The sequence below is a fragment of the Arachis stenosperma genome, chromosome 4 (genome assembly GCF_014773155.1).
Source record: "Arachis stenosperma cultivar V10309 chromosome 4, arast.V10309.gnm1.PFL2, whole genome shotgun sequence".
In the NCBI taxonomy this organism is placed as follows: domain Eukaryota; kingdom Viridiplantae; phylum Streptophyta; class Magnoliopsida; order Fabales; family Fabaceae; genus Arachis; species Arachis stenosperma.
The window spans coordinates 146648811-146659415 of NC_080380.1; the positions used below are offsets into that span (position 1 = coordinate 146648811).

The following is a 10605-nucleotide window of genomic DNA, read 5'->3' on the forward strand; positions in this document are numbered from 1 at the left end:
TCATGGATTGTTTATTAACCTTAATTTGATCTATTTTTTAAAGAAAAAAATGAGTTAATTTATATTATTAATCGTCACTCTTGGATTAAGATAATGAGACTTATAAATAATAAATATTATAAATTTAAAAGTGATTAAAATATCACTTTATTCCTTTACTAACATTATCACTTTAGAGAATTTTTTTTATTTTATTTAGTTTCGATATTGAACTACTAATATTCGAATTTTATTTTGAATTTAATTTTGATGCACTGAATTATTAAATTTTTTAAAATTTTTTAAATGTTTTAAAAATACTGGTCTTCCAGTAATTTTAGTCATTAATTTTAATTAAGGTAATGTTAAATAACCAATTTTTTAAAAACCAACATCAACTAACTATTTTTTAAATTATTTTATAATTAAAATTCAAACATTAAAATGGATTAATATTAACTAATTAAAAGTTAATTTTTTATATTTTTTTAATTAATATATATTACATGTATAAATTTTTATAATTGAGACGAACTATTAAAACGGATAATAAAACATCTTATTCTTTTTTCATTATTAAACATCCTCGTACTGGAAATTTTTTCGCCACTAAACTTCTTATTAAAATGAGATACATGTAGATAGTTTTTCAATACGCAAATCATCATAAAAATAATAATATTTAATTACATAATAATATAATAAAATAATTTTGCAAATGTGTGCATCATCATAATCAAATTTAGCTTATATGATAAAGTGTGTTATAACATTTACCAATAATCAAATTTCTCATGATCAATTTCAAAGCTCATCAACTTATATTATATTACAAACACACCATAGAAGTTTACACAAAACGATTAGCTAGTATATATGGTAAGTATATATAGTATGAGTATATCAAAATTTGCATATACTTCTCCTAAAAAATGAACAGGGAATACCTACATAGAGATCACACATGAATTTGGATTATATATGAATGAAAACTCAGGTAAAGTTGACTTCACATGAAGTTGATACTTCAGAGCCGTTATATGAAAATTTAGTCAAATCAGTCAAATCATCTAACGACTCTCAGGTACAACTTTACGTGAAGTCGACTGCACCTGAATTTTCACTTTATATATGTTGAGAGACACTTCTTAATTAAGAGGCAAAACTAGTTGTGTAACTCTGATTCAAATTTGGGACCCTTGTGGAAGAAATTTTTACGAAACTCTTCATATGACAAGGATTTGTATATAGTTTGTTGGGTGGTTCCATTGACCAATAAATCATTTGCAGGTTCTATGATGCTTTCTTTTGATGGGTTCATGAAATAAGCAACAGATGTTCGTGCATTCCTTAAATTTGTCACAACCCGGTGTTCCGCACCAATCAACCTTCCATTACTAATTATCTGGGTATCAGTAAACAAAAACGTTGTTTAATTAATTTCAGTTATTTGAGGAAGAATGTAATTTAATAACATTTTCTAGAATAAGATAGAAGAGTGGTAGAGTAGTTAATAAGAATAAGTTCTCTAGTTAGTTTATAAATATGAAACATTTTTTACTATTATAAATTAATTTTTGGAGTAGTTGAATTAAGTTTAGCGGTATATATAATTAAGGTTAATAAAAAAACAAACCTATTTTTAGTTAATAAAAAAATTGGTTTAGGTTAATAAATTAAATTGATTTTTTTTTCGTTTAAAAATCGAGTTTTCATTTTGAAACCAATTTTTTTTTTAAAAAAGCCGGTTTTCTATTTAAAAACTGGTTTTATAAAAAATTAAATTTAAACTGAACTTTGACATTTTAAAAAATCAATTTAATTCTTTTGCTTATTATAACACTGGTTTAAAATTATAACATATTTATAAGAAATATTAGAGAATCGTTAGAATTTATTGTTTTTTACTATTTAGATATCAATCTAATTTCTTTAGTCTAATAATCTAACAACATACTTTAATTCACACTTTTAAATATTAATGACTAATTAAAAAATTAAATTTAAAATTCCAAATCATTGAACCAGCTTAAAAACCCATTTTTATGAATTCCGTTAAACTCTTTTTAAAATTGGTTATAATTTATGAATCATTTTAAAAAATCGATTATTTAAAATTTGATTAAGTTTTTTTTAATTGGTTAACCAATTTATTAGTTTTTGATGAATGGCCTTAGACTCGCTCAATTTTAATATTAATATAATATATAATATTAGAACTTTTATAACTTAAAAATTTAGAATTTAATTTTTATTAACTTAAAAAAATTATCATAAAACAAATAAAAAAAGATTTGTGCAAAAGTTCATATAATTAATTAGACATATAATTATTTATGTATCACTCCTATTAATTTAAGTTTTTAGAAAAAATAATTTAACAAAAAAATTAATCACATACAAATTTAGCATAGTAAGAGCTAACATTATGTTGGCGAGACTTAAATTTATATGGGTTAAATAGCATATTGAGTTCGAAGTTAGACCCTGTATTATAAAAATATGATCATAACGAAACTTAGGGGCAAAAAAAAAAAAAAAAAAAAAAAACTAGGAAGTGGGTAGAACAATATTATATTGAAGAAAGCTACCCAAAATTAGCAAAATAAGGAAAATTGAAAACTAAAATTTATAAAAGAAACGTTAATTGAAAAAAAAAATTACCTGTAAAAGGAGGCCAATGTTAACAACAAAAGCATAGGGAATAGGATCAACACCAAACCATTCATGATCCTTGAGAACTTGAAGTCCACGAACGTTTTTGTCTTGAAGCAGAATTGTGATAATGGAAGGGTCACGGTGTTTCGCTAATCCCAATGTTAGAGTTGGATCAGGGCATGGAGGATAATGATGAACAACCAATGAAGGATTTTCACTTAGTCCACCACTTAAGAAATATTCTTTCCTAATCCCTAATCCTTCACATAACATCTCCAAAATTTTGAGTCCTAGTTTTCTCACTTCCTCGGTATATTTCCCAACAACCTTGCTGAAAAAATGCCAAATTTTAATTTTGTTTTTAGTATTTTGAATTTAAAAGGATTTTTTCTTTCTTAGAATGTCCATGTGTCTTATTTGCGATAAAAATTATGCTTAAAATAAAAATTGCGATTTGTTCTATGCATACTCATACGAACTTTGGTGCTTCTAATAAAAAAAGGAGCTACTTAAATAAAAATGGTTAAAATATCTTTTTTAAAAGATATTTTTTAATAATTAAAATTAATATAATCAATTAAATTGTGTTATTTTTGTCAAAATTAAATCAGACAAATTAATTTAGCCAAAAAATCGGTAAATCAAACTTTGAACTGATCTAAATTAATATTTTTTTATAAAAATTAATTATAATAATTTTATTATAAAAAATAACTATAATACTTCTATTATATATATATTGCAAACCCTAAATCTTAACCTTATAATGGCATAGAAAAAAGAGAAGAGTTAGAATTTAGGGTTCTGAAATATATATATATATATATATATATATATAATAATAATAATAATAATAATAATAATAATAATAATAATAATAATAAGAGTATTTTAGTTATTTTTTATAATATGAATATTGTAGTTATTTTTTATTAAAAAATATTATTTTAGACCGATTTAAGATATAATTTATCAATTTTTTGGCCAAATCAATTTATTTGATCTAACTTTAATAAAAATAACATAGTTTAATTAATTATATGTGTTGAATTTAAACTACTAAAAATATTTTTAAAAAATAACGTTTTAAATGTTCTTATGTGAGTAACTTCCTAAAAAAAAGTGAAAACCTAAAAACATAACTTTCTTATATTTTCTCTACAACAATTATATTTTTCCCATAAGAATTTAGAAATAAATTAGAAATAAAAACATAACTTAAGATAGAAGTAAAATTGATCCCAACTTTTAATATTGTATGTGGACCGTACCATTCAATTATTAATGTTTTATGAGGAGGGGGTTGATTATGATATAGGCGATGTGTATATTAATTCAAAGTTATAGTATCTAAGTAATTGATTAACCTTGTGGAAAATTTAATTAATATATCGGGCTGGATTTTTTAAATGATGTTCACGTTAATTTCTACACCATTTCACTGTCATCCTATCTATTGTGAGCGATGACTGTGATGCGATTCAAGTTTTCTTATGATGCAAGCAATAAATTTTAATTTTATATATTATAATATTATTATATGCAGCCGTAATCAATTTAAACACATAAAATCACCATCATCAGATCCAAAGTAATGAAATTGATCACGTCAAAGACAGGAAGATACTAAAAGTCTAAAACTTTTCTTCCAAAGTGAATACCCAAATAAAATATGACAATAAAAGAAGTGTTATTTGAGAAAATCTTTGGGACATTCTTACAATAATCAAGTATGTTTGTTAAAAAGAATAAAATCATATAATAATCGAAAATTGAAAAATTTAAACTTATAAACAGATTATCATATATATAAGTAACTTTTATTCTAAAAAAATATAAAACTTACGTTTTGATTATTGCTATTAGGCATATAATAATCATGTTAGTATTTGAATTAATCCATTTATAAAAGCAAACTAATGATAGAAACAAACAAAAAATCAAAATTTATAAGGTCCCAATTAAATTTTATATTAGGTGCATATAGTAGTTAGTATAGTAATTGTGATAAGTGTGAAATATGGAAGTTTATTAAAATTTAATTACCGGTAATTTGATGGTTTATTAGGCCAATATTTCATGTATTCTCCTGAAGGAGGACAAGGATGTGTTAATGTGTCCTTCCAATAATGAACAGCATCTCTTCTGTGGTTCTCGCCACTTGTGTAGAGTTTGCAACTTCTATTTGGGTCCTTTGAGCACTCATTTAACTTCTCCTTTGATGGCATGGAATGAAATTCTTTAAATATGTTTAGCACATCATCCATTAAATCTCTGCTAACTCCATGATTGATAACCTACTTCACACATGGATTTGGATTAATTAGCCATTATATAGATATACTCTCTTAAATTCAAATGGGAGTTAAAGAGATTATTTTGAATTTGAATACTAGATTATAAAAATATGTAAGATAATGAGATTTGGTAAAAATATCAGTTGTCTAATCTATAATCCCAATTTCAACTAGACAAATAACACCAATAAAAAATAGTTGTTATACAAAATGACAATCATTTTCAATATATTTGGCGTATTCATAAAAAATATTATTATGGACAATTTGAATAACATTTCTGTTATCACAATAAAAATTAGTAAAAAAATGATTATATAGTTTTCAAATTTTCAAGAAGTCAACAAATTATAATGATTTAGCAAAAACATCAGCTAGAGCATGATATTCTGTTTCTATGCTTGATCGAACAGTAAAAGTTTATTTTTTAGCACACCGAGAAATTAGAGAGTCGTCAAGAAACAAATAATAATCTGTAGTAGAATAGTGATAAGTGGAATAGATCATCATCCCAATCAACATCAGAATATGCTTGAAGGGTTAAAGAAAATTGAGCAAAAAAATGAAGACTCTAAAACATAGTACCTTTAATATAGCAAAGAATCCCAAGAACAATACTATAATAAGTAGTACGTGGTGCCGAGAAAAATTGCTAACATAAACAACCTAGGCAAAATTTGGTCGAGTAATAGTTAGGTAGACAAGACCATCAACCAACTGCCTATAGAGAGTGAAATTATCCAAACCAATTCCATCCATAGGAGTAAATCGAGCATTAGGCTCAAGAGGAGTAGATTTTGTGTGACTATCAATTATCACAGCCCTAGCAAGAAGATCATATGCATACTTTGCTTGAGAAAGATAGATATTATCATTTGACGAGATAGCTTTAAGACCAAGAAAATAACTAAGTGATCCAAAGTTTTTCATTTCAAAGTGGTTGTGAAAGCTTGCTTTAAGATCAGTCATGTCATCAACATCATCTCCAGTAATGATCATGTTTTCAACATATAATAATAGGAGAACAATACCCTTGTCACTCTTGCAAATGAAAAAAGCATTATCATGAGAACTGCAAGTGAAACCGAATTTGTAGACAGTATTATTAAATTAAACTTTTCAAACAATTCTCGAAAAACTTGCTTACAACCATAGAGTGCCTTGCAAAGATGACAAACTTTATTAGAAAAACAAAGATATTCTAAAAGAGGTTTTATGTAGACTTTCTTTTTCTAGTCACCGTTGAAAAAAAATTTTTACATCCATCTGACTTAAAGATCATAGAGTGCCATGTCAACTGACACATTAGATGTCACTTCAGCAATGCACTAACACATGACAGTACAAGAGAGGAGGATATGACACGTCAGATTGCTGAGTCAGTGGAAAAATGACGTCAGAAAACACGGATTAGAAAACGGGTTGAATCTAGATCTATTGGTTTGCAAGTAATCATTGTTAGCAAGATCAGAATCATTTATTTAGTACTCTGATAGAATAGTATAGACGAAATAAAATCAAAATCGTTGATCGTCTAAACAGATGTGATAATAGATAATAAATTTAGAAAGCTGATGGAGAGATGGAGACAACAGTCTTTTGGAAGTGTGTATAGACGTGTGTAACCTCTGATAGTGGTGGTTTTGAGTGCGTTGGACTCGCAATAATGTGATAGCAAGGATAGGTCGATTGGTGAAGACAAAAAATAATAGAGGCTTGATGAAACGAAGCAGAAAAACAACGATAATAGAACGAAATATACAAAAGAGTTAGGTGGCAAAATTTCTTCCATTGAATTTGAAAAAAACAAGAATAAAAGAATGTGATGATTTACAAGAAATAATATCTAAAGAATGATCAAAACGAAAGAAAAAGACACTAAAAAAACTGTAAAAAATAAATTACTTTTAATACCAAGTTATTAAGACATAAATTGAAAGAAATGTGTTTATTAAATTTCTTCATCTCATGTAATAATTGGTATGCATGCATATTTATACTGATAATTTTAATTATAATACTAACAATAACTATCTATACCTACTATACTAACCTTTAACTATATTAATTTGATTCACTAATATTATACTCTAATATCTAATTTACTCTAAATATTTTAAGAATAATGTTACACATCTAAATTCTCTTATGAATTAGATTTAATTAATTTAAACAATAAAATTTAAAATAATATTAACTATAATTAAATTTTTGTTATGTTAAATCGGACTAATTTAATTAGATTTGATTAATAAAAAAATTTGGATTTGTAATATTATTTATACTCTAATACCATTTAGAGCAAAATACACATGAAATTGTGGTTAGAATAATACAATATCATTTAGCCATATTTTTAGAGAAATTAATATTATTTTAATTTTTTCCTGTAATTGATTAATATTTGTATGTAGTTTGAACGTGAAATTAATAGATATATATTACTATCATTTATTATCATACCTTTTAATGCGACCACCGGAATATGATGCAATATAACTTACCTGCTCCCCTAATTAAGATACCACCTAGCCATACTTTTTACCACGTATGAAAATAAAGGCACCATTTCATTAAAATAATTGGTTATTTAATTTGAACAAGTTGATACATTAGAAAACAAATTATATGAATGTTATTTCTCTTCTCTTTCTATTTGGTATATATAAAATTAGTAAAATTAAATTACTCTTCTCCAACTTGAATTGACATTAATTGAGCCTCTCTCCTTCTGATCATGACTTGATCGATGAGATGTTGAATTAATTATGAAAGTAAGTTGTACTATGTCGTATGTGTGTATGCTTAGTATGAAATATTTCTAACTTGCTTGTTCCATGAAGCCATGCGTTACTACGTACTTAATTCTGAGTTAGGGGAAAAAAGAAAAAAGAAAAAAAAACTTGAAAGAGGGATCTTGTATCTATCATAAAAGCTAGCTATTCATCAATAGCTATAGGTTCTATTTTTGCTTAAAGTTTGTATTAACTATTTTTTTTTTTTTACGGTTCTAAACTTTAATTTGTTGTGGTGATGAACTCTATTTAAAGTTTATTATTAGTGAATAAGTTACTGTATGTAAGCCCGTGGTCGAATGCCCCTTTCCCACGCCACCCCTCGACCTAAACAAGCCCCCAGTTCCGGAACCATCCACTGTGGATGATATCTCTAAGGATAGAGCCCCAGCTCTTCAAGAAAGACTTTATTTATAAAAAAAGAAATAAAAAAAAGGCATCTACCAAAAAATCATAAGTGAGAGAATGGACATCCACCCTCATGATTCTAGTGGAAGCGATGGCCTCGATCACTACCCCTGTGTCTGATCTGGAGGTAATGTGTGAGCAAGTGGGTTTGATTGTGAAGAACCTTAAAGTCTTGCTCAAACGTTACCCACCCTTCCTCCCAACCATACCTTAACGCAAAATTTAAATTTTTGACATTTATTTAAATAAACTAATGAATTAATCATTAAACTAATCTAATTTAGTTAAATTTGTATTAATTATATAATCTATTATTTCTATTTATAAAATTTAGAACATTAAAAATTTATTTATAAAATAAAATTAACGTTGTATATATTCACAAAAAATAAATAAATTAACATTTTTACGTATAAAACTTTCAAAAGGGTAACAAATGTGCCTATGAACAAAATCAACACTCAAATAATTTTGTTTATAGAAAATATATTTTATAAATATAAAATTAGTTTCATTCATGGCTAAATTTTTTAGTCTTGAAAATTCTTACGGATAAAAATAATAGTTTAATTAATCAATATAATAAATATATAGAATAATTAGATACACGGTAGAGAGGAAATTAAATTAAAGAAATGCATGTATGTATATATACCTGGAAAAATCCATACTCCTCAGAAGCTTTCAAAATTTGGTTTATGATGTCAGCATGATGTTGATGATGATGTCCCCCAAGATCGATGACCGGAATGGTGTTACCGGAAGAGATGAAGAGTGTACCTGGTCTAGTTTCCGGTGGTTGCAAGTAAGATGAGGGCACGTTTATGGAAGAATGATGAAGATTAACCCAATTAGCTAGGAGCATCTCATCCATGGCTTCCATATATAAATTAATTAAACCCTATTAGCAATAAATAAGAGTTTAATTCCCTCAAGCTATTCGCCTTAATTTCTTGCTATAATAATATATATGTATGGCTTCGGACTTTATGTCTGAAGGATTATAACTTCTATATATACAGAGAGAGATGCGAATCTTGCAAATATTTATTTTATTTTTAATGTTATTATTAATTAAGTCAATAATATATATGTTTAATTCGATAGTCACTATATAGAACATGTGTGTCTGTAAGACTCTATGTAATATACAAATTGGAAATACAGTAGTTATATTATAACACTTATATAAATTAAATGTCATATAGTAGTGTATCATAATATATTATAAGAGAGAGTGTGTATTTAATGTTAAACTTCAGTTACAGGTGAAAATAAGTTAGGTCAGACTTTATTGTTAATTGGTCAGACTTATCCTATAGTTAATTAATTTGAGTCTAACATATAAACTGTTATAGATTTTTTTAAACACTTATATAAATTAAATGTCATATAGTAGTGTATCATAATATATTATAAAGAGAGTGTGTATTTAATGTTATACTTCAATTACTGGTGAAAATACGTTAGGTGAGACTTTATTGTTAATAGGTCAGACTTATCCTATAGTTAATTAATTTGAGTCTAACATATAAATTGTTATATATTTTTGTTTAAATATTTAGGTTCAGTTTGGATAATCAATTTAATTAAGTTTTTTTTGATAAAATAACTTAAATAATAAATGACTCTGTAAAAAGTAATTTATAAATAAGTTATTTTGTGTTTAAATTTTTAACTCTAAAAGTACTTATTTTATAGAAATATGATAAAAAGTAGAAGTATTATAAGAGAAGTCATTTTTTTTTAACTTTTCTATAAACTCCTAAATAGCTTCTTAAAAAGTTACAATTTGATTTTAAAAATTGCACCAGATATTAATACTACTATTTTTCATAAGTCGAAAGTTAAAAAATAAGTTACTTTTAAAATTTTTCAAACAGACCCTTAGTCTGGTCTAATTTAAAAATTGTTAAAAAATTTGATATTTTTTATAAAAATAAAAAATTTAAGAATATTATTTAAAAAATATTTTTTAAATAAAATTTAATTATGTATAATATGCTAAATTTAATATTTATAAAAATTTTTAAATTTTTAAAATATTTAAAATATATAAAAATATTTATAATAAAATATAATAAATTTAAAATATTTAATAATTTTATTATTAATAAAATACTATTTAATAAATTTAAATCTACTCTATTAATATATTAAATCTTTTATAATAATCTGAATTTAAGTCTATTTTATAATAGATCAAACCAAAATCAAATACAAGTCAAACCTAAACTTCTCACAGACCATCCCAAAAACATTAATTTAGTGATCAAACAACATCGTTTTTTAATTAATGCTCACACGAATCCATGTTTATCACTGACATATGTACCTGGTATTCAGATACAGTAAATAAAAGTAGGTGCATGCTATGGTATCTATATACATTTGTCTAATTTATTAAAAAAAAATAAAAATAAATATTTAAATTAAAAAATATAAAATTAAATAAATTTTTAATATTT

The 10605-nt window shown here is 25.1% G+C and overlaps 1 protein-coding gene across 1 annotated transcript; it reads right to left on the minus strand.

Moving 5' to 3' along the window:
• Positions 1-801: 801 nt before the first annotated feature.
• LOC130976343 (protein DOWNY MILDEW RESISTANCE 6-like) lies at positions 802-9110 on the minus strand. The gene is made up of 4 exons (XM_057901191.1): positions 8793-9110; positions 4684-4934; positions 2644-2968; positions 802-1384 (listed from the first exon to the last, which is right to left on the minus strand). Exons 1-4 carry the CDS (start codon positions 9018-9020, stop codon positions 1145-1147), a joined length of 1044 nt encoding a protein of 347 aa, XP_057757174.1. The 5' UTR covers positions 9021-9110; the 3' UTR covers positions 802-1144.
• Positions 9111-10605: the final 1495 nt, after the last annotated feature.

Coding starts and splice junctions, on each gene's coding strand:
- LOC130976343 (XM_057901191.1), bottom strand. CDS start 9,020: ATGGAAGCCATGGATGAGATGCTCCTAGCTAATTGGGTTAATCTTCAT. Junction 4,935..8,792: donor AGGAGTATGGATTTTTCCAG/GTATATATACAT, acceptor TGTGTGAAGTAG/GTTATCAATCATGGAGTTAG. Junction 2,969..4,683: donor AATAAACCATCAAATTACCG/GTAATTAAATTT, acceptor GCATTTTTTCAG/CAAGGTTGTTGGGAAATATA.